Here is a 23,815-nt window from a genome sequence, read left to right as displayed (position 1 = left end):
GTGACCATTTGTGGATCTGTCTTTGGGCCCTCCAGACTCAGACTGGCTGCAGGCGAGCCTTTAGCCTGCGGTGAACCTCTGAACTCATGTGATGAATGTGCGTTAGCATCAGCAGATCCTCTGTGTGAAGATCAGAGCCGGGCTCACGAGGCAGCGTGGCCCGCGCAGGAGAGGTGCTGTCTCTCTGGAAAAACAGCTGTCTATATTTAATCAAGGCGAATAAACAAGGAGTTTAAACAACTCATTTATAATTTAGATTTGCATACATTAAAACTGCTCATTTTAATCTTTTTATTAATATGCATTGACAATATTGTATAAATATGCAGTTTTATGCAAATATGGAGCCCGTTTCTGTTTGTATTTAATTCTGTTTCCCAGCTGTGGATCATCATTTTCATTCAAGGCAACCGACTCCAGATTAAGTCAAGTATTAAGTCACAGCATGGGAGTGTATAAATACTTCTCAATTAAAACTCTGCAGCCGGCTCTGCTACTGTATCAGCATTAAAAATGCATCTGCATGGGGAGGAAAACAGAGAAGTTTGAAATCAGAACTTCACGTCTCCATCTTTGAACTGTGTTTTTCCTCTTTCCTCCCCCCCCCCCTCCTCCCCCTCCTCCTCCTCCCATAGCTAACACTTTTCGCTGTTTTTGGAGACTGTTACAAAATCTGGGGGATGTAAGGAGCAGCCAGAAACATGCTGTGTATCTGTTATTGATGAGCAAGCCGTGCCTTCTGATGTTTCTTCACAGAATGTTCTACATTTCCCCCGCCGTCAACCGGCATGAACCGCCACTTTTCCGTCCATGCAAATGAGGGAGTTTGTTCCAAAATGTGAAGACTACCGAGTGAACAGTGTGACAACAGCCGCTACAAGAGGACTGCAGGGATGAGATCACTGTGCATACTTTACAGTTATTCACCAGCTACACCAGGATGATATCAGAGTTTCATCTTCTGATGACTAAAAACTGAGAAACGTTCCCTCAGTTATAAATCACTTAAACGATATCTGCTGATGAGACAAGGTCAACCTCAAAGAGCTGATGACAGATTCATGTGAGCCAATCACAGCCGGAGAGGGCAGGGTTTCCTTCTGCACCAGCGGCTGATAGGTTCTCCTTCCTCCATCAGATCACACCGTGAGAGAGGATCAGCGTCACTAGGTTTCACTACAATAACTGAAATATATATATGATTCAACAAGTGCATGATGCATGTGTTTGTTCCCAGGATGCAATATCACCAGGACCAGGTCGCAGCAGTGTTTGCATGCTATTAATTTAAAATGTACTCTCTGATTTAAAGGGTTGCTTGTTCTGCATGTATAAAATATGGACGTAGTATCCGTGACTTCCCCCATCTGCTCCTGAGAGCTGATTTGAATCCAATCCACGGCGGCGGCCATATTGGAAATGTGGAACTCAACCAGGCAGAGTGTGACGTAAAGGGGAGGAGTTTCAGCCTCCTAGCCAACAGCTATGTGTTCCTGTCTGGGAGTCAAGTCAGTCATGTCCTTATTTGGGCAAAAACTTGTAATCTTAATATCTTCTGAACCGTTGCGTTAGAAAAAAATTCGACCCCGTACAGTGTGTGCCGATAGAGAGATTAGCTACGTGGGGTCAAGCCGTTTTTTGAACCAGGCTGTAAACATGTTTATTTCTGCTGCAAAGATCGTCTTCTTTGAATGGGTGTGTATGTGGTTTCCTGTGTTTCTGCAGCCAGCCTCAAGCGGATTCTCAATGAACTGCAGTTTATAACACTTCAGCATGGGCGTCATCGTTTGAGACTGGAGGTTGCCGCTTGGATATCACACAGCAAAGACTTCTCTTTCTGCAGTTTACTCAGTATTTGCAGAAGAACAAACATGGACTGATAGAAGTTACTGTATATTGAACTGCTCAGGGAGTCAGTACGAGTGCAGGCTCAGTGTCCAAATTTAAAATGAGCCTCTATTTTTATTAAAACTTTAAAAATGTTCAGCATTTCATTTGTTGTCTTTGCATTATTTTTAATTTAATATATGATCATATATCCATCCATCCATCCATTATCTTGACCGCTTATCCCGTTAGGGGTCACGGGGGGCTGGAGCCTATCCCAGCTGGCTTTGGGCGGAAGGCAGGGTTCACCCTGGACAGGTCGCCAGCCTATCACAGGGCTAACACAGAGAGACAGACAACCATTCACGCACACACTCACACCTACGGGCAATTTAGAGTGATCAATCAACCTGAGCATGTTTTTGGATTGTGGGAGGAAGCCAGGGTACCCGGAGAGAACCCACGCATACACGGGGAGAACATGGAAACTCCACACAGAAAGGCACCCGCCCGGCCGGGGATTCATGATCATATATATCATATCTATTTAATATTATAAAATTTGATTATTCAATTTTCATCAACACTTTACAGAGTATTTGGAGTATGGTTTGTAATTTTAAAAGTCCTCAAGTAAAAGTATAAAAGTGCTTTCAGCAAACAAATATCACAAGTATCCAGATTTAATATTTCTGCTTTAACACTTGATTCTTCTACTTTATTCTATTTGATTCTTCTACTTTATTCTATTTGATTCTTCTACTTTATTCTATTTGATTCTTCTACTTTATTCTATTTTATTTTCTGACAGCATTTTATGTTCTGTGTGTTTAACTTATTTTACCTCACTGTGCAGCACTTTGCTAAACTTGATTGTTTTTTTAAATGTGTTATATAAATAAAGTGGATTGGAAAACTTATAAAAACACCAGATCTTTATTTGATTTCTGATTTCTGAGTGGGGTATGAACGTCTTCTGTCGTATGTTTGAAACCATCAAACTGAGAGATGTCTGTTTTGTTTTCACAGGTCGGTGTGTGTTTCATTGTGACAGATTTAAAGAAAAAAAAACAGCTGAGAGAAAGGAAGGAAGTCGGTGAGCTGAGTATGCTAACAGTTCTCGTGTTATTAGAGGCTGTTTGTGTTTAATGTAATAACACAGTGTGAGTGATGATGACACTTTAGATTTCCTGTTAATAACATGAGATCTGTATCATATACATTACATTGATTTTCAGCCTGAAAACAAAAATAATATTATTTATTTCATGAAACCTTTAATTGTTGTTTTTAGATGAGCGCCCCCTAGAGGCAGGAATCTCACACTGTGCAGTTCAGGTATCAAAAGTAAAAACAATTGAAGCTGAAATGTGAATTTAGCACTGTGATATATTCTCTAAATATGATTTAAAATTTGATTAATTTGATAATGTGAATTTAAAATGTTTCATTTTATGTGTATTTATTTTGATAACAGGGAAGTGAAGCCAATTATTTACGTCTCATTGATTATGTGTCTAAATAATATTCTATAAGATCTTCTCTGCTTTTTTATAAACTATTGAAACTGTTCATATATTTCACAGATACTCCTCACACTATATGTGTAACATTTACCTTAATGCATTTTATAATTGTGGCTGCTTTAAAAACATACAACAGCAAAACTAAATATCAAGGAAATGATAATGAAATAAAAATAAAAACAAGGTTAGGATAAATAAAAACATGTATTACATATTTTAAGAATAAAATATAAAACTTTTTAATTAGCATTTTATTCAACTTATTTAATTAAGTAATACTTATTTATTAATTAACTTATTATTGCTCTCAACTGTAGTTATACAAATAAAAGGAATCTAATTAAATTAGGTTTGTATGATTAAAGTGAGTTGTGGTATAAAGCAGAGGTTCCCAAATTTTTCAGTCCACGGCCCCAAAAATATAGGTGCCAAACCCCCACTGTCCCTCAAAGTGATTTAATGTGTCTTCATTTAGCTGGTCTGCAGAAAATGACCCTACCTATATGAGCATGTGTCTGTGTTTCCTGCTCCTCTATGAATGAACCTGCTGCTACTGATGCTTTAGATAATTAACTGTTCACTAACCCTAAACTTAGGAGACATCTGACAACAAAGAAAAGCAGAAAACTCATTACATTTATTATTTTCAAGGTTTTAGTTCAAGTTTAGCTACTATTTTACAACTTTTTTTATTGCATTTTTTCAGTATTCTTTTGTTCACCACAAGTTAACAAATTATAAGTAACACAAAACCAAAAAAGAGAAGAAAAAATAAATAAATACAATAAGAAGAAAAAGAAGAATTAAATAATAATTAACAGTACAAACAAAAAGGAAGATAAACATAAGAAAACAAGGTAAAAAAAATATAATGATAATAATAACATTTTTTAGATAACTTAAAAAAAAACATTCTGGAAGACATCTCATGACCCCCCCATTTGTGTCTTGTGACCCCCCCCCAGGGGGTCCAGGCCCACACTTTGGGAACCCCTGGTATGAAGTAGCATGTATGGGAAGTAAAGCACAGTTTTAATTTACAGTTTGGATCTTGAGTTAATTCATTTAATAAAAATGAAAATAAGGAAGAATATAAGAATAATCTTTATTTAAAGCACTTTATATGGCTATTTAGGAAGTAAACAAAGAAATATAAAGTACCTGACACATGAAGGTAACAATTTGTCTATGGAGGTTCAAATTGCGGGGGTCAAATTGACCCGAAGAATAAAATATGTTAGTAAATTTGAGGGTAACAGGAGGGTGAAAAAAAACAGGGTTATAAAGTGATTTGAAAATAGGAAAGAAACTAAAAGACAAAAAGAGTGAAGTGAGGAAGACAATGAAGAATAATAATAATTTTAAAACAGATGAACCTGATTCTGAATCAGGGTCAGTCTCAGCTCTCTGCAGTAATAACTAACCACAGATCCTTCAGTGTGTTCAGCAGCAGCCCGTCTGCAGACTGTGGGCCGTGGATGGTGTGAACACGCCTCTGGAGGTCATGTAAAACTACTGTATTTATATTGAGGGGTTTTTAATGTACATTTAAAAAAGTTTTAACATGAATTTTCATGAAAATGAGCTCTTTGAACCATGATCTGTGAGAATTAAAGAACACATTGCACTAAATATTGATTTAAATGGTTAGTAATGGAGGTAATAATGAGATTTAAAAACTGTTTTTTGGGGATTTGGATAATTTTTGGTTAATTAAATATGCCCCGGGTTAAGTTGACGCAGGAACATTATTGCTGTCCCTAAGAAACGGACATAAAAGGAGGGTTAAAGGGCTATTTAGATAGTCAACAAATAAACATTAAGTACCTGACACATAAAGGTAACAATCAGTTTCTGGAGGCTTAAATTGCTGGGGTCAAATTGACCCGAAGGATAAAAGATGTTAGGGTAACAGGAGGGTTTAAAAAAAAAGAACAGGGTTACTAAGTGATTTAAAAATAGAAAAGAAAGTAAAAGACAACAAGCTCCATGTTTTTTATATCCATGGCCACTTCCTTAAAGACGGTCATATCATGTCCTTATGTTGTTATAATAATAATAATAATTTCATTTGTAGAGCCCTTTTCAAAACCAGATTACAAAGTGCTTTACATGGGCAGCAAAATAAAACAGGCAGATCATAAAAACACACAAGTCAAGATAAAGAAATAAAACACATTTTAAAAGACATAAAATTCCCCTAAAAGAACTCTAAAGGAATACAATTCTTTCAAAAGATATTTCTTAAGATTGTTCAAATAAAATTCAGATAAAATCTGCGTTAAAAGTATGTTTTAAGAAGGGATTTAAAAGAGCTCACTGACTCAGCAGACCTGATCTCCTCCTGTAGCTTTTACTCTTTTTAACCGTATGGTGCTATTTGTACTTTTCTTTTCTTTTTATCTTCTTTTCTTTTTCTTTTCAGGGAGCATTTTTAACATCTGGCATGGGACTACAGATGTAAACTCACCTTTTGGCTAACTGGCATATTCACAGAAGTGTTAATTAACATGCACGGTCCTTTTAAATGAAAAATACATAAATAAGAGATAAATGTGAGGAAGACAAAAACAGATAAACCTGATCCTGAATCAGGGTCAGTCTCAGCTCTCTGCAGTAATAACTAACCACAGACCCTTCAGTGTGTTCAGCAGCAGCCCGTCTGCAGACTGTGGGCCGTGGATGGTGTGAACACGCCCCTGGAGGTCATGAATAATGCTGCTGCTGCAACTGCTGAGCTCGGAGGAGGTGATGTCTCTTTAAGAGGCTCCGCAGAAACAATCGGACAACCCCCCAACAAGTCATCGGACCTGTCAATCATCCGGTCGGCGCCCTTTGATGTCGGGAGTGTGTGCCTGTCTCGAGCTGAGCAGTTTGCTGCTGTAGGAAACATCAGAGCTCCTCACTGAAGCAGCACACAGCCGGGGGAACACTCTGCGCAACTTCTCCCTGCATGTGCTGAGGTTTTCTGCACTTTGGACCGAGGACACCCAGATCACACATATCCAGGCTCCCTCTCTTCACTCACACTCTGAGGGCTTTTCATAAACCTTTTTAAAGAGGGGTTCACATCAACCACAGGAGGAGGAAAGTAAGCAGACATGCCTCAGCTCAGCAGCGGCGGAGGGGACGACCTGGGAGCCAACGATGAGATGATCGCCTTCAAAGACGAAGGAGAGCAAGAGGAGAAGATCCAGGAGAACGCCTTCACTGAGAGGGACCTGGCAGACCTCAAGTCCTCCCTGGTCAACGAGTCGGAAATAAATCAGAGTCCCAACACAGCGGTAGGTGGCACGGAGTGTGTGTGTGTGTGTGTGTGTGTGAGTGAGAGAGAGAGTGTGTGTGTGTGTTTTATTCTACAAGCTGTTGCTTTGAATGAAGCCGGAGAGAGAACTGTGTTACATTCAGGGTCACAGTAAAACTTAAATATCAGGATAACTTCAGGAGAGTGTTGCCTTCAGGGTCACAGTAAAACTTAAACTTCAGGTTAATTTCAGGAGTAAACTGTGTGTTGCCTTCAGGGTCCCAGTAAACTTCTACCTCAGGGTCACAATAAAACTTCTACCTCAGGTTGACTTCAGGAGAGAGCTTTTTGATGCCTTCAGGTTCACAGTAAAAATTAAATATCAGGATAACTTCAAGAGAGTGTTGCCTTCAGGGTCACATTAAAACTTAAACTTTAGGTTAAGTTCAGGAGAGAGCTGTGTTACATTCAGGTTCAGAGTAAAAATTAAATCACAGGATAACTTCAGGAGAGTGTTACCTTCAGGGTCACAGTAAAACTTAAACCTCAGTTTAACTTCAGGAGAGAGCTGTGTGTTGCCTTCAGGGTCACATTAAAAATTAAATCTCAGGATAACTTCAGGAGAGTGTTGCCTTTAGGGTCACATAAAAAATTAAACTTCAGGTTAACTTCAGGGGAGAGCTGTGTGTTGCCTTCAGGGTCACAGTAAAAATTAAATCTCAGGATAACTTCAGGAGAGTGTTGCCTTCAGGGTCACATTAAAAATTAAACTTCAGGTTAACTTCAGGGGAGAGCTGTGTGTTGCCTTCAGGGTCACAGTAAAACTTAAACCTCAGTTTAACTTCAGGAGAGAGATGTGTGTTGCCTTCAGGTTCACATTAAAAATTAAATCTCAGGATAACTTCAGGAGAGTGTTGCCTTCAGGGTCACATTAAAAATTAAACTTCAGGTTAACTTCAGGGGAGAGCTGTGTGTTGCCTTCAGGGTCACAGTAAAACTTAAACCTTCAGGAGAGAGATGTGTGTTGCCTTCAGGGTCACAGTAAACTTCTACCTCAGGTTAACTTCAGGAGAGAGATGTGTGTGTGTGTTGCCTTCAGGGTCACAGTAAACTCCAGGAGAGAGCTGCTTTGTTAAAGAGTTATAAAGCATTAAGAGGCTGTGATCTCATGCCGCTCGGCGCTCTGAGATAACCCTCTGAGGTTTTACTTACCTGCTTCTGAACCATGTCTGTTGTGGGTCCTTCAGGCGGTCCGGCGGGCCCAGCAGGGCGAGCAGAGGGACTTCCACGAGAAACACCGAGGGCATCACGACAGCGGTAAGAACAAAACACTCACACTTAAGCTGTCCACATCCGGTCAGAGGAGCCGGTTTTATCTGTGATGTTGAATTGAACTACACTGAGTTTAATTAGGAGACTCTCGGTTTCGTGCACACGTGCTGCCGCATTAAAGACACTTCAAAGAGTTTGTTTCAGGTGCACGCTTCAGAAATGTCTACAGGTCAAATATATCTCTCAGAGAGGAAACTTCTTCTTCTTCTGTTCTTAATAAGCAAACAGAAAGAGAGAGTGAAGTTACTTATACCTGCTTTAAATAAGATGATGTGTTGTCCTGTAATAAAGTGATCAGCTCTGAAGCAGCTCATTGGAGTGAGTACGTTCTTTCATTTTTAATATGTCGTCTTAAACTGCAGTCAGAGAGTTTCTCCTGCATCCCTCCCTCCAGATTTAAAGACCTCTTCAGGATCAGGCTTTAGGTTTTTACTGCAAGAAAAGCAGAGTCAACCCGGGTCCTCCACGGGTTTATTCTAACATGTTCTGCAGCCCAAAATAAGACACCAGTTCCCCCTTTACTCTCTGCAAAATACACAACCAGAGAACTTAAATTTATAAATGTTCCTGCAGACTGTAATTAAAGATAAAACACCTCATATTGTTTTTAATTGAGGGTAAAAAAAAATCTTAAAATCATGCATCAGATGTTCTTTATGGAAAAAATGACACACAGACAAATTAAAGTACATGCTGTAAATAATCCAGAACACAGTCTCTCTTTGTGGTTCTTGGTTCCTGGCTGGTTTTAAAGTGCAGTCCCGTACAGAAAGGTTCCCCCCTCTCATGGCATCAATCCGTCAGAGAGCAGTCTGTGTCTTCTGCCGCTCTCAGAGAAGAGGAGGCCTGTCACACAGAGCTGACCCTCAGAGAGAGAGAGGCCACCGCGGGGCTTAATATGGGTGGTGGTGAGAGATAAATTAACACATAGGCTGCTGCAGGAGTTCACGCCTCTCGGGGTGACGGTTGTAACGCTTTTGTCTGAAGCATTGTCGTCTGCGCTCATTCGAGGATCTAACATGAAGCATTCAGAGCTCTTAAAGTAAAGTCTGTGGAGTGTTTTTATCTCTTAGTTTCTAACTCATCTCACTGCGTCTGTTTGAAAGTAAGTGTTTATCAGTTTTATTGATTATAGCATTAAAGCATTTTTTTAAAGATCACATCAGAGATTAAAAGTTTAATGATCCAGGGATCAAACTTCCTCTGCAGACTCTAACTCTTCTTTTTCTCGCCCCCCTGTCTTCACCTCAGTGTCGAAGCAACAAGATGGAGGCATGTACAAAACGCCGGCGTACCCGGGGTACCCGTTCCTGATGCTGCCCGACCCCTACCTCCCCAACAGCTCTCCGTCTGTAAGTCCTGCTTCGTTTCCCTCTGCTCTCTGTGTGTCTCTGTGGTGGTTTTCTCGAGGGGACGTCTTGAGGTCCTGGTCTCTGCTCGTTGTTGATGTCCTTCTTTGGACTTCTTCTTCAAGCCACAGGTGACGGGTCGTGTTTGAAGTCTTCTCGCCGTCAGAAGTCTGATCTGTAATAAACATGTTATAGAAACTCAGGGTTGGTTTGAATAGATCCTTAATTATCAGTTTAAAGGAGAAGATTGCTGACTCTGTATATTTCATATTTGTGATCTTGTTGCTTTAAGAGTTTTTAAGGCCGCTCTGCTTTTCTGGACTTTGGTTGTAGATCGTTAAACTCACATTAATATGAGGCCGAGAAACATTTCACTTTTAAACATCAGTTTCATCTCATGGTGAAGATTTTCCTGGAGGCCTCTTTGTTTGAAATCCTCCTTTCTGCACGATGAAGGGTTGATTCACGTCTGTGAGCGGCCTGCAGAGAGGAGCTGTGTTCATTTATTTATTATTATTAATTAAGCAGTGTTGTTGTTGTTGTTTATTTGCTGTTCCTGTGACAATAACCAGCTCTCAGTCTGTACTGATCTTTGAGTCTTCAGACAGAAACAGCTGCTGGTCGGTTTGACATCTGTGGATGGAGTGAATAGATCCTTAATTACTACTTACTTACTACTTAATTACTTAACTATCAGTTTAAAGGAGAAGATTGCTGACTCTGTATATTTCATATTTGTGATCTTGTTGCTTTAAGAGTTTTTAAGGCTGTTCTGCTTTCCTGGACTTTGGTTGTAGATCATTAAACTCACATTAATATGAGGCTGAGAGTCCTGACCTGTGACTCTGAGACGACATGTTGGAACTGCAGCTTCAGTCTGCAACATTCAACTTTGAAATCCTCCTTTCTGCACGATGAAGGGTTGATTCATGTCGGTGATCGGCCTGCAGAGAGGAGCTGTGTTCATTTCTTTATTATTATTATTTAAGCAGTGTTGTTGTTGTTGTTTATTTGCTGTTCCAGCTCTCAGTCTCTGCTGATCTTTGAGTCTTTCATACAGAATCAGCTGCTGTGTTTGAGTTTCTGTGTCTTCCTGCACTGATGGAGATCAGATCTCCTCGTCTGTGATCTCTAACTCCACATGTGCAGTGATTTAACTCTGAGCTGTGTGTTTTTTTTCCTCATGTAATGAAGCCGTCCTCGAACACAGCTTGTTTTTGTTTACGCCTTCCACAAGTTTTGAATGATGGATGTCGTCATTGCGGGGCCGTTTGGCGTGACGTTTCCCGCCTGCTGTGAATCACTCAGGGGGTTTGTTGCCGCCTTGACGGCGGATGTGAGAGTAAAAAACAAACAGGAGACAGACTCGTGGAAGGATCTCAGGTTCTGCAGTATCACTCATCCAGACCGCTGTGAGAAAGTGAATCATGAAATCCTGCAGCTGTGAGAGATCCACGGACGGGGCTGAGTAATCACAGCAAACACGAGCCGCTTCATTCATCTCTCTCGTGTTGTGTAATCCTGAGTCTCCTGAATCGACCCGCCGCTCTGCTGCTGCTGCTGCTGCTGCTGCAGAGGCCGTGTTGTTAAACAGATCCTTGTTTATGTGATCACATGTCGGCGGATCTAACAAGACGCACAATCAGGAACCTGCAGGATCACTCAGTCCACATTAATGGACTCAGTCTGGTTTATTTAAAGACACAGGGAACTTTCAGAGACTGAGCCCAGACCAGGCTGCAGGTCATGAAGTCTGAGACGGGTCAGTGAGGGGTCAAGAGGGATCCAGGGCCGCTGCTGGATCACTGGTTTCAGGATTTCACAGAGATCCTCCTGAAGCTTTGAGTCCAGACTCCCTCATGTAGATCTTTGTATTTATTAACGGTTAACTGAACATTATAACACATCTTCATCTTCATCTTCATCAGCTGGACAGAAACTCATGATCACAGACTTTTTAGATTTGCTTGATATCTTTATTTTGAACCTGCTGATTTAAAATTACACAAGAAGAGAAAAATGTTAAAAAGAAACTGAAGAATAAAAATGAACGTCCTTTTTCACCACAAATCAAACCGTGTGTGTTTGAAATGGAGGAAGACTTTATCTAACTCCTCTTCATCAACAAAATAAAGAAGATGATCTGAGTTACAGACCGACGTGTGACTTCTAGAAAACAGATCTAAACGTCAGAAGAGACCGGTCCGCTTCAGATCCTCTAAAGACTCTCAGAGTCATTCTGAATCAGAGAGAACCTTAGAGCTGCTCCTCCTGTCGTCTCTTGTGAAGGTGAATTTCATTCTGTTAAACAAACAAAGGCCTTCACATCCTCCACACTGACGTCCTCTCCTCTATCACTCCACCAGGAGAGAGAGAGAGAGATAAAGAGACTCTTTATTGCATAACGCAGCTCACATCCGGCGTCACCCTCACACCAACACGCTCCCTCACGGCGAGGGTACGAGGGGCTCATCAACACGACTCACCTTCTTCACCTTCATATCATCATCCTCTCCTCTCCTCAGTCAGTCAGGGTGAGAGGGGAAGACGTTGTAGAAGAGGGGATTTCAGGGGGAGTCATTGTGGAAGGAGGGAGACGTTGCGGAAGAGGAGAGTCCTTGTATAAGGGGGGAGTCATGATAGAAGAGGGGAGTTGTTGCAGAAGATAGGAGTCGTTGTATAAGGGGGGAGTCGTTGTAGAAGGGGGGAGTCGTGATAGAAGTTGGGGAGCCGTGATAGAAGAGGGGAGTTGTTGCAGAAGATAGGAGTCGTTGCAGAAGGGGGGAGTCGTTGTAGAAGGGGGGAGTCGTGATAGAAGAGGGGAGTTGTTGCAGAAGATAGGAGTCGTGGTAGAAGAGGGGAGTCCTTGTAGAAGGGGGGAGTCGTTGTAGAAGGGGGGAGTCATTGTAGAAGGGGGGAGTCCTTGTAGAAGGGGGGAGTCGTGATAGAAGGGGGGAGTCGTGATAGAAGAGGGGAGTTGTTGCAGAAGATAGGAGTCGTTGTAGAAGGGGGGAGTCATTGTAGAAGGGGGGAGTCCTTGTAGAAGGGGGGAGTAGTAATAGAAGGGGGGAGTCGTTGTATTAGAGGGGAGCTGGTGTAGAAGAGGGGAGTGGTAGAATATAGGAGTTGTGAAAGAAAGGGGGAGTCGTTGTAGAAGGGGGGAGTCATGATAGAAGAGGGGAGTTGTTGCAGAAGATGGGAGTCGTAGAAGGGGGGAGTCGTGATAGAAGATGGGAGTTGTTGCAGAAGGGGGGAGTCATGATAGAAGGGGGGGAGTTGTTGTAGAATGGGGGAGCCGTTGCAGAAGAGGGGAGTTGTTGCAGAAGGGGGGAGTCGGTGGAGAAGGGGGAAATTTGTGTAAAAGGAGGGAGTCATTGTAGAAGATGGGAGGAGTCGTGATAGAAGTTGGGGAGTCGTGATAGAAGGGGGGAACCGTTGTAGAAGAGGGGAGTCGGTGTAGAAGAGGGGAGTCGTCGTAGGAGGGGGGGGGGGGGGGGTCAGGGGGACTCAGGGCGAGAGGGGGGAGTCGTGGGGGAGTTTTGGGTGAGTGGGGGAGTCGTGGTTGAGAGATAAAGAGCACTTTCTTCCCGTGTGTCTTCCAGACTCCACACAATGCTCACTTGTTGCCTCTCTCCTTGTAATTAGTCGCTGGTTTTGAGGCGGGAGCGACGTACCGGCCTCGTCTACCTGCCACTTGAAAGGCTCAGGGTGGTGGTTTAGTCTGGGTGGGGGGGCTCTGGGTGAGGAGGTGAGGAGGGGGGGATGATTATGGACGGGAAACTACAGGCCTGTGAGAACGACAGAAAGCGGGGCTCGTGTTCTGTCCGTCTCCTCTCCTTCTTCTTCTCCTCCTCTCTCCTGACGCAGTCTCTTTCATTAAACTGAGATCCTTTAAAGGGTTAAATATTTCTAAACCCGGAGGTGGAGCCTTTGGAACAGTTTAAACTCTGACGAGCTTTTAAAGACATTAAGTGTAAAAATGATGCAAAAAGAAGACACATTTAAAGAGACAGTAACGTGTTTATCAGACGCTGTTTCTCTCAGGGAGTAAATACATCAGCAGGTTAGAGACGCTCTGATCCCAGACTCAGTCACAGACTTTAAATATGGACTCTGTCTCTGAGTTCAGCCCTCAGCATGAAGCTGCTGCAGGTTCTCTTCAGGTCAGAGTCCACAGATCCATCACAGAGCTCTGAAACTGATCAGATGGATGAATTCAAAAACCTGAAACAATCTTTGACTCCAGCTTCTCAAACGTGACGCATCGTCTCTTTAAAAATCAAACATCTTTTATTTCTCAACATTTTTAAGACTGAACATTAATACCACAAACTAATCTGTGGTGTGTGTGTGTGTGTGTGTGTGTGTGTGTGTGTGTGTTCCAGTAAATGGTTAAAGCTCATAGTGAGAGCAGCGTCTGAATGACTGTACGTATTAGTTTTAATATCTCCTCTCTCGTGGCGTGCTGCTGCGGCTGCTGCTGCGTGGGTTTCCTCATTGTAGACTAATCTTTCATTTCAGTGTTCAGTGTTGTATTCCCTCTCTCTCTCTCTCTCTCTCTCTCTCTCTCTCTCTCTTTGTGATCTTGCATGTTCATCCTTTCAAACTGCATAAAGAGGAGAGGATGAATGAGAGCTCGTCCAAGGACGTGGAGCGCGTGTGTGTGTGAGTCTGATCTCAGAGGTCAGAGGTCACGTCGTGTCTCAGAACAAGACTGAAGAATCCTCCGAGCTGCTTTTATTGTGGACGGATGAAAAACATGAAAGAGAGGGATCAATAACATCCTCTTTATTCTGATATTAATGTTAATCTGTAATCTGTGGAGGAGTGAAGCCTCCTCTTCCTCCTCCTCCTCCTCTTCCTTCTCCTCCTCTTCCTCAGCGTCTCTCTCGTCCTCTCAGGGACAAACGGGAGGATTTATGGGATTCAGAGATATGACTAAACTCCCTCTGCTTGTTGTCTTTGGATGAAGCTTCATACGGAGTGTGTGAGAGTAATGGACTACACACACACACACACACGCACACACACACACACACACACACACACACACACACACACACACACAAACACACAAACACACACACGCACACATTTGTATTTTTGTAAGGTTTTGGCATGTTCTGCGTTTGCGTGTTTTCATCAGAAGTTTGTCCCTGTGGGCTGCAGTGTGTGTGTGTGTGTGTGTGTGTGTGTGTGTGTATTAATGTGTGTGTGTGTGTGTTATTATAATTCGTTGGATTACCAGCAGGCTGTGTTTTTGAGGGATCATTCTTGGTCTTTGTCGTCTGGAGGAGTCAGACCTCGGCGGAGGAGAGATTGTAAACTGAGCGTCTCCCTCTCTGTGTTCCTGCTGTCTGTCTCTCTCTCTCTTCCTCTGCTCCTCATCCCTCTGTTTCTCTTCCTCCTCATCCCTCTGTTTCTCTTCCTCCTCTCAGATAACTTCATGATTCAAACCTTTAAAAAGCGACAGAGTGAGAGGTGAACCTGAGGAGCTGGTTCTCTTGTTTTAAAGTCCGTCCACACATGAAACTCTCAGTTCATCCATGACGCTCTCTCACTACCCAGAATGCTCTCTGTTTCAAAGTGAGGATGTCATCATCCCTCAGTCACTTATCCTCACCTGTACCTGCTGCTTCAGTCTCTCAGCAGCTAGTCTCACAGAGTCCTGATGAAGGTGGTTTAAAGAGTCCTGCTGAGACAGAGCTGGACTCTCAGGAGTCTGGTCCCTGAGAGGAGAGTTAAATATGGTCTCTGTAGGACCTGGTCCTTGATAAAGATCCACACTGCTGCAGATTGAAACCTGAAACTGATCTGTGAGTAATGTTTCTGAGTGTGAGAAGTTTTCCTTGATGAAGAGTTTAGAAAAGGGGGGAGGAGGAAACTGTGTTCTCTCTCTCTCTCTCGGTGGATTGACGTTTATAACCTTTAACGTTTCATAAAGTCTGATTATTAAAGAGAACTCTCTTTGATGATGAGGCGGACGAATGACGTGTGTTCTCACATTCAGCTGTTTCAGTCAGAACAAACTGAAGGTGATGAGGACGTTCAGACGAGCGTCACGTCTCCTAACACTGACAGCACGGACACACGGGTTCAGATCTTAGTGCGGGACTCTGCTCCACCTCTGGAGGAGTGGAGGTCAGTGTCAGTACCTCAGCATGAACCCTGCGTGCTCCTCCTGACCGACGTTCATTCTGTGACGTCTGAACACGAGGAGGTTCTCACTGTTCTCTGAAGAACGTCTAAACAGAGACTCTGAGGGTCTGAAACAACATGAGGAGGTTTGGTCCTCGCTCTTTGTGACTTCATGTCCACAGAGATTATTTATAAGCTGCTCCTCACGTTGATATTCAGCATGTTAACATGTTGAACTCCTCAATATGATCCATAGCTGTTTAACACTGTCAGTGAAACACACTGTGTCAGGAAGGAACATTTGATTTAGGGGGGAAAACACATTTGGCATTATTTTTTGACATTTCCAAAGATCGATCACTGAAAATACTTGAAATGTAAATCCCTAATTTAAAGAGATTTGTTTTAATATTTAATACTTTCATTTAGGAATCCTTCACTTTCCATTTCTCTATAATTGTTCTGAAATTTTCCAACAAGTTATTTTTGTACGGTGATTTTAGTTTTTTTGGAAGTTGCTGAAAAAAAATGTGCAGTGGTTTAATTTGAGTTCCAACACACTTTAAAAATGAAAAAGGATGACTTTGTTTACAAAGAAATATAAGAGAAAATATTAGTGATATGTTTTTTCAGGGCAGATACTGATTATTAGTAACCCAGGAGGCCGATAACCGATATTTGGAGCTGATATTCATTTGCAGTAAAAGGGGAAATATTGGCGTCAAAATGTTGAATAATACAACTCCAACACTTAACTTCATTTAAATGTCTTTAAGCATGTGTTTATTAAACAGCTTTTCACATTTGCAACATGTTAAAGGTTTTTTTTTTTTATCTTAGACAGTAGACATCTTTGTTTTAACATTCTAAAGCTTCCAGGCTCAGCAGCATGTCTTATAAAGTTCAATGAAAACTTCAACAAATAAATAGCACCCTGAAATTTTCTACAGTGAATAAAGTTTTCTTTTTTTTTTTCTTCTTTTTCTCTTATCTTGTCTGCATATATATTTCTGGTTTGTGTCATGTTTGTCACAAACTGTCAAATATTAATGCAGTTTATTCTTGCAGCAAAAGAAAAGAAAGAACACATGTTTCTTCAGTGCTTGTGACTGTGTGCATGCGACCATCACCATCCCTCTTAGAACTCTGGTCTATCTTTTATTGACAGCTAATATCATGTTCTGTAAAAGAGGGTGTGAACACCTAGGTGGACCAAAAAAAATAAATAAGAGAAAGTGAAAGAAAGATTACATAAGGATATACAAAGGGACAGGGAAAGAGAAGGAGAGAGAGACCTAACACACTTAGATGGAGAGGGACCATCTCACCATGACGCCAGAAACTCTGTGCGGTGATACTAATGATTAAGCAACCCTTAGTGTCCACAATCATTACTGAAGCTTGGGTCTCAGAGGGTTGCCGCTGTGCTGTGTTCTATTTGTGTAACAAGACCACCACTGGTGCAGATGAGACCACTTGGGTCAGATCAGCCGAGCCGTTCAGCCCAGCACCCGGGCCGCGAGAGCAGTCAGACCGAAGGACCCAGGCCAGGGGTGAATAACGATTTCTAATATGTCAACATAACTGAAATGTTAATCTTTCACAACTGCAGGGAGAAATGAGACAAAATAACCCAGTTTTTAAAATGATCTCTTATCGGCTGTCTGATTTTTAAAAAAGGCCGATGCCGATATACGTCAAAATGCCGATAAATCGCCCGGCCGATAATCGGTCTATCCCTAGAAAAAATATTGCAACTGTCCATATCTGAGAATTGAAATAAAATAATAGTTATTTAAATTTTGAGTTCAGTCCTGTTTTCTTGAGTGAATCGAATCGTGGATTGAGTGTTTCCTTACATCCTTAAAATCTATGTTTGTTTTTTAAACGAGTAATTGAGAATTGATCGTCTCTGCAGGTCCCATAGAGACCGGGTCCTTTAAGACTTCAGACAGGACTGGTTCTTCATGTTTGCAGGGACACAGACTTTCTTCTTCCAGCTTCAGGTCTTCATCTTCTCTCTGTCGTCCGTTCTTCTGTCAGTGTTTCAGGCGGGTCGGTCTGAGAGCAGGGACAGTGTTTAACAGTCCTGCAGCTCCTCAGTAGACCCAGTAAGCGGTGTCCTGGTTTAAGACTTTGTGCTGCTGGCCCAGTCTGAACAGGACTTCAGTCTCAGACTACAGAGACCTCTCTGTGTGTGTTTATGAGATCAGAAACATGAAGTTGGAGTCATATCAGGAGATGTTTGGTGGGCTCAGGATTAGTGGTCGACCCGCCCACCTCAGCACAAACGGGGCGGGGCTTGTAGTGAAGTTGGCGATGAGTCAGGCTCAAGGTTTTATTCTGACGAATGTTTGGACTCGGTTTGAATCACTGACGCGTCCTAACCATCTTCATGAGCTCGGCCTGTTTCTGATCTCTGAGTTTCAGATTCTCGTCCTCTGACGGAGGAAGAAGTCAGACTTCTCTCTTTTTAAAGGAGGGATGAAACTTTGGATTCCTCAGAGGAGGTCATGTGATCCTGAACAGGCTGTTTCCCAATAACTGATCATCTATTGATCCCAGTGTGATCATCTATTGATCCCAGTGTTTGATACTGAGTGATGTTGATGTCTGAGAGAGAGGGAGACTCTGAAACTGCGTCTGATATGGAAGCTGTGGTCACACCAAGGCGTTCAGGTGGATGTGATCAATCAGGAGAGTTAGTTTAAAGCTCTGAGAGCGTCTCCTCTGAGTCAGGAGAGTTCACAGCCGGCAGAGCTTCGTGTTGTTTGGGGGAATTTCCTGACATTTTGTTCTCTCTGTGTTCTTCCTGTCACTTTTTCTTGTTGTTCTGAGCGAGTGTGCAATGTTTGGGAAGAGTAGGGGTGAGGTGGAGTCATTTCTTCGACTTAAAGGTTCATGTTGCACATTTAACACGTCCCTCTCTGAATCAGAGTTCCCCGACACGTGAGAGAGACGTTAAACTTTCTTCATCCTCCGTGTTTGTTTTTATATTCTTCAGAGGAAATATTAAGTCTCACGTCTTAAGCCTTTAAATGTTTTCACATGCCTCCACCTCCTCCTCCTCCTCTTCCTCGTTTTCCATTCACAGATCTGCTGCTGGTGTTAACACCCCCCCCCGCCCCCCCCCCCCCCCCCCTCCTGAATAATACAAAGTGGATCCTCTGAGATCAAGGGAATGGCATGTGTGTGTGCGAGCCTGTAGGATCTTCCACTTCCTTGTTCCTCATTGTGCTGCCGTGTTGACAGGGGGGTTGCTGAGCCGGCCTGTAGTCCCCGAGTCAACAAAGGCAGCAACACAGGCTGAGGCCTCCCTAATCCCCCCCTCCATGCAGACCCAGGGGCCGGGATGAGCGGCGCGGGGCCTCCCTGCCTCTGACTGCTTACGATAAGGACCGGCTTCAGATTTAAGAGGCCTGAAAGAAAAGCAGCTTTCTCTGTGAGCTGAAGGGGCGCATGAAAGTCTTCCTTAAAGTCTCTGAGGAGCGCTCTTTAAGGATGTTTTATATACAGTAGGAGGACTTCAGAGGACTACAGTTACTCTCTGTTATTTACAGTTTAGGAAGTTTAAAAGCTGAAGCATGAGGCTGCAGAGGAGGCGTTTCTAGACCTTTTTTGGGGGTGCTGAAGCACCTCTAAAATTTGAGAGATTTCTAATGTTTTTTTTACTGTATGTCGTTTTTAACAAGCTAGAACAGTTTCAAAACCATACAGTACTTGGTTGAAACGTAATATTTTAACAACAGAAATACAGCAGCTCCACTGTGTTTACATGTTGTGCATTGCAAATGAAAGTCCAAAAAATAACTCCAATGTAAATTTTTGGTATTTTTGGTCCTCACTATAGGGGGCTGTTTTACTCCAGAAACATGCATAGTGTTTATGTATATGTAGAGGAGCTGCTGTATCAAAATGAGTCTTCTTCCCCCAGAAATTAGGGTTACCATGTTTCTTCTATGATTCCAATCCATTCCTCTTTTGCTGTGGCTCAGCATTTAAATAACCTTTATCAGATTTGATGGTTTAGTCACAGACTTTCCCAAAAAAGTGTTAGACTTTTCTTTCACAGATGTGGGAATGAAGTTGCATTAAAATGTAAAAAACAGTGAAATGTATCTTGCCCGGCTCAGCACCCTCTAAACATCTGATCCTAGAATCACCCCTGGAGAAGGGATGGGTACTTTTCACATTTGAACCGATACGGTACCGATACCCGGTACCTGGGAATCGGTACCGGTACTCAACAGTACCAATTTTCGGTACTTGTGTGTGTTTATGTGGTACTAAATATTAATTTGTTAAATAATAAAATCTCAAAATTTTTTAATTTAACATATTTATTTCATTCTACATGAATTGAACAGAAACAGGATTATATAGGGGATAAGATATATTAGCTGACACGTGCTCGTAGCGTCTAATTGCTCTTTAGGGAGTTTATCAATGAACACACGTGAATGTCTGCGGACGGGGAAAAGTCAGTTCATCGTCTCTTTATAATAACAGGACACAGAACTTACTTGTTGGGCATTCAGGCAAACAGGAACGGTTAGAAACAGGGCAGGTAGAGCGAGAGAGTCCGTCTCAAACATAGACTGTAAATAAAAAGGTCTCAACCTGGTCTCAATTTAATCCTCATGCAGCTCTGGGTGAGTGCGCGCGCGCGCCCGTCAGTTTAAGGCTCCGTTTGGCGCGCTCCCGCGCAGATGCAGAGAGCAGAGAGGTCCACCCGGTCAGTCTCAAACTTTATTACAGGGCGAAAGTATAAAAAAATCACCTACTCTTCCACTCCCTCACAGTCATGAGGATGCGTTCAGGTACCGAAACATGGTACCGTTTGATTTTACGTGAATCGGTACTATAAAAGTACCGAATTCGGTACCCATCCCTACCCTGGAGTACAGTTACTCTCTTTTTATTTACACTTTAACCCTCCTGGTATCTTTGTTTCTCAGGAACAGCAATAATGTTCCTGGGTCAATTTGACCCGGGGCATATTTAATTATCAAAAAGTGTCAGAACCTAAAAAAAATCCCCCAAAACATTTTTTTAATCTAATTTTTAACTCCATTACTCACCATTTAAATCAATATTCAGTGAAATAGTGTTCTGTAATCCTCACAGATCATGGTTTTATGAGGATATCTCACTCTTTTTAATGAAAATTCATGTTAGAAGGGTGTGTGTGTGTGTGTGTGTGTGTGCGTGTGTGTGCGTGTGTGTGGGATTGGGGTGAAATATGTCACACAGTTAGTCAACAATTAGTATTTGACACTTCTTTTTTTTTTTTTAAGTTATATTTTTGGGGCTTTTTGCCTTTATTTGATAGGATAGTGAAGAGAGACAGGAAATGTGGGGAGCAGAGAGCGGGGGAAGACATGCAGGAAATGGTCGACCAGCCGGGAATCGAACCGGCAACCCCTGCGACGAGGACTATAGCCTCTATATGTGGGGCACTTAGACCGCTAGGCCACCAGCACCCCAGTATTTGACACTTCTGACCTTTTTTAGCCTCCACCTTGACCCACACACAGTATCTATATCTATAAACATGCAATATGTTAAATCAGGGGTGTCCAAAGTACGGTCCGGGGGGCCAATTGCGGCCCAAGGTCCATTTATTTATGGCCCCAAGCTTCCATCTTAAATTGTGTTATTTATAGCAAAGAAATTAATCACAGTTTCTTTCTACAAACTAAAATAAAGCCAATCCAGAAACGTCTCAAAAAGCTTCATATGGACTTCCTGTCTAAAGCCAAAGCTCTGGGAATTCTGCAAGACGGCAATAAAGAAGAAACACAAGGACTCTTAAAGCTGACAAGTTTTCAAATTAATGTTTTTATCATGATGTGAAAATGTTCTTGATGAACACTTAAACTTCAGAAGACACAAAAGAGGACACAAGACAAGATCAAAATTATGAAATTGTGCAGAAAGGGCTAAATTTGGTGCGTCAAAAAATGTTCAGAACTCAGGAAAATAATTATTTAGTTCTAAAAATGTTGCCTGCTTGTCAGAAAAGTCTTAAAAACCACATGAAAAAGAAGTGTGATGAAATCTAGATCATGATCCTGCCATAGGAAAATAATGAGACTATATTTTCCCCACATTGCCCGACTCTAATGAAAAACATTTTCCTCCAGAAGAAGATAACGTTTGCTCATGTGTACATGGCTTGTGGAGAACTGAGGACTTCCTAGTTACTGATTTATTGAGACAAAATTTAAAATAATTGTTATTAAATAAATATTTCATATATAACTTTTATGATTCCTAAGTCTCAGTAGGATCCACTGGCCCTGAGGTATTCTGACAACATCATATGTGGCCCTCTTTGAAAAAGACACCCCTGTGTTAAATCAACCATTTTCATTGTATATGTTAATTTGACCTTTTAAGAAAAGCAGAGGAAGTTAAAAAAAACATTTTTTAGAACTTTAAAAAGGGGTCAATTTGACCCGCAACATAACAGGAGGGTTAAGAAGCTTTAAAAGCTGAAACATGAGGACGGTCTCAAACGTGTGGACTGGCTCTCTTGTGGAGGACTTGGCAGAGTCTGAACCCTTATTGTTGGGATGAATGTAAATACCAGATTAGTACAGTTTGTGTGAAGATTACTGAGTGAAGGAACGATGGGACACAAAGTCTTCATCATCGCTCACGCTCTCCTCGTCTTCATCTAAAGAGTCTGCAGCTGTTTCCACACGTGAACCCGGATCCTCCAGATGTTCTGCAGTCTTCCTGCTGAGCTGTGTGTGTCCATGCTGACAGACTTCATCCTGCTGGTGAAGTGTTGTGAGCTGAAGTTTGAAGAAAGGAAGTCAGGACGATGAAGACGAACGTGAAGGATCTGAGACTGAAGAACCAGGATCCCTCTCAGGACGAGAGCTGTGAAGAAGTCTGCACCTGCGTGACTCTGTTTCCTTCTGAGGTGTGTTTTCCCGTCAGGTCCCGCCTCCCACGACTCACCCTCACCTGACGGGGAAGACGTCATGAACAAACAACAAGCAGCTTTGAAAGCTCAGGAGCTGGTGCAGATTCTAGAGACGGTCAAGAGTGAGACAGAGACGGTTCTTCAAGACCTTTTATAATCTACCGTTCATCAGAAGTATGAAGGAGAACCTGCTGTCTCCAAATAACCACAAAGACAGCAGACTCTATCTCCAGTAAAGAAGTCTTCAGTCATGAGGGAGACAGAGAGGCGGAAACGTTTGAAAGAATACGAGGAGAAGAAGAAAGAAGCCCTTCAGACGGCCCCGAGGTGTTTCTACCTGTAATTATTCATCCACGTCTTCCTTTCCGGAGGGGAGGGAGGAGGGATGAATGGAGGAGCAGTAAAAGACAGGTGTTGGAGAAGGAGAGGAAGTGTGTGATTGATATTATTACCTCTGTTTGATTCTTTTTATACGTCCAGACTCTGAGACACGCTCAGCATCGTCTCTGTTTGGTCTGATCCAGGATGAGGCTCACAGACCGTCTCTAACCTCATGTCGTCTTAGCTGTTGCTGCTGCTTCTTTAAACTGAAACCACATTTCCCATAATTCCTCCCACGCTTCCTGTAACTCTGAGGATGCTGGAGGTCAGACATGTTTGTTTTCTGCCTGCCTTTCACTTTGTCACTCGAGTCTCTGAGAGCTGAGAGTCCTCTAGAGACCGAAAGACAGCCGTCAGGCCTTCATGCACAAACCCCAGGACTTTCTTTATCCACAGATCACTGAAGGTATTCATGAAGCTTCACTTCAACATCAATCAATCAATCTTTATTTGTACAGCGCCAAATCACAACAAACGTGATCTCAAGACGCTTTTACAAACAGAGCAGGTCTAGACCGCTCTATGTCAAATTATGAGACCCAACACCAGGACAGGATCAGACTCAGTCTGACCCCACCTTAATCCACCATGGGCATTGTACTTTGCAGCATTTAGCAAGTTACAGTGGCAAGGACAAACTTCCTTTAACAGGCAGAAACCTCCAGCAGGACCAGACTCATGTTAGACACGACCAAGTTGGGTCTGAAAGGAGGGATAGAGGAGAGTAAGAGAGGGAGCGGTGATAGTGAGTGTGGAGTCCAGCACGTCCGTATCAGCTGGAGTCTGGAACGTCCACAGCAGGAAGACGTCTACAGCAGCTCAGAGGAACCTACGGGACAAGGGAGCTCAGGGACTCCAGAAAGGTCTATGGTTAGTAACTTTATTGGGACAGGAAGAGTTAAAGTAAGTGATGGGGGGGTTAGGGGGTAGGGGGTGAGATAGCATCCCAGTGTGTCAGTGCGCCAGTTCCCCCAGCAGTCTAAGCCTATAGCAGCATAACTAAGAGCTGGTCCAAGCCTGAGCCAGCTCTAACTATAAGCTGGAGTCTGGCACGGCCACAGCAGCAAAGATCCAGAGGAAC

The 23,815-nt window shown here is 42.5% G+C and overlaps 1 protein-coding gene across 1 annotated transcript in view; it reads left to right on the top strand.

Moving 5' to 3' along the window:
• The first annotated feature begins 6,142 nt into the window (after positions 1–6,142).
• The window catches only part of LOC117813352 (transcription factor 7-like 2), a 35,777-nt gene continuing 18,104 nt past the window's right edge, over positions 6,143–23,815 (top strand). The window contains exons 1-3 of the mRNA XM_034684520.1: positions 6,143–6,637; positions 7,845–7,914; positions 9,181–9,281. Of these exons, the coding sequence (XP_034540411.1) occupies positions 6,455–6,637; positions 7,845–7,914; positions 9,181–9,281 (354 nt within the window). The 5' untranslated portion in view covers positions 6,143–6,454. The remainder of the gene's footprint in view (positions 6,638–7,844; positions 7,915–9,180; positions 9,282–23,815) is intronic.

This window comes from Notolabrus celidotus, chromosome 5, assembly GCF_009762535.1.
Source record: "Notolabrus celidotus isolate fNotCel1 chromosome 5, fNotCel1.pri, whole genome shotgun sequence".
Classification (NCBI taxonomy): domain Eukaryota; kingdom Metazoa; phylum Chordata; class Actinopteri; order Labriformes; family Labridae; genus Notolabrus; species Notolabrus celidotus.
The sequence above is the reverse complement of the archived record's forward strand: the minus strand, read 5'-3'. Positions and strand labels throughout refer to the sequence as shown.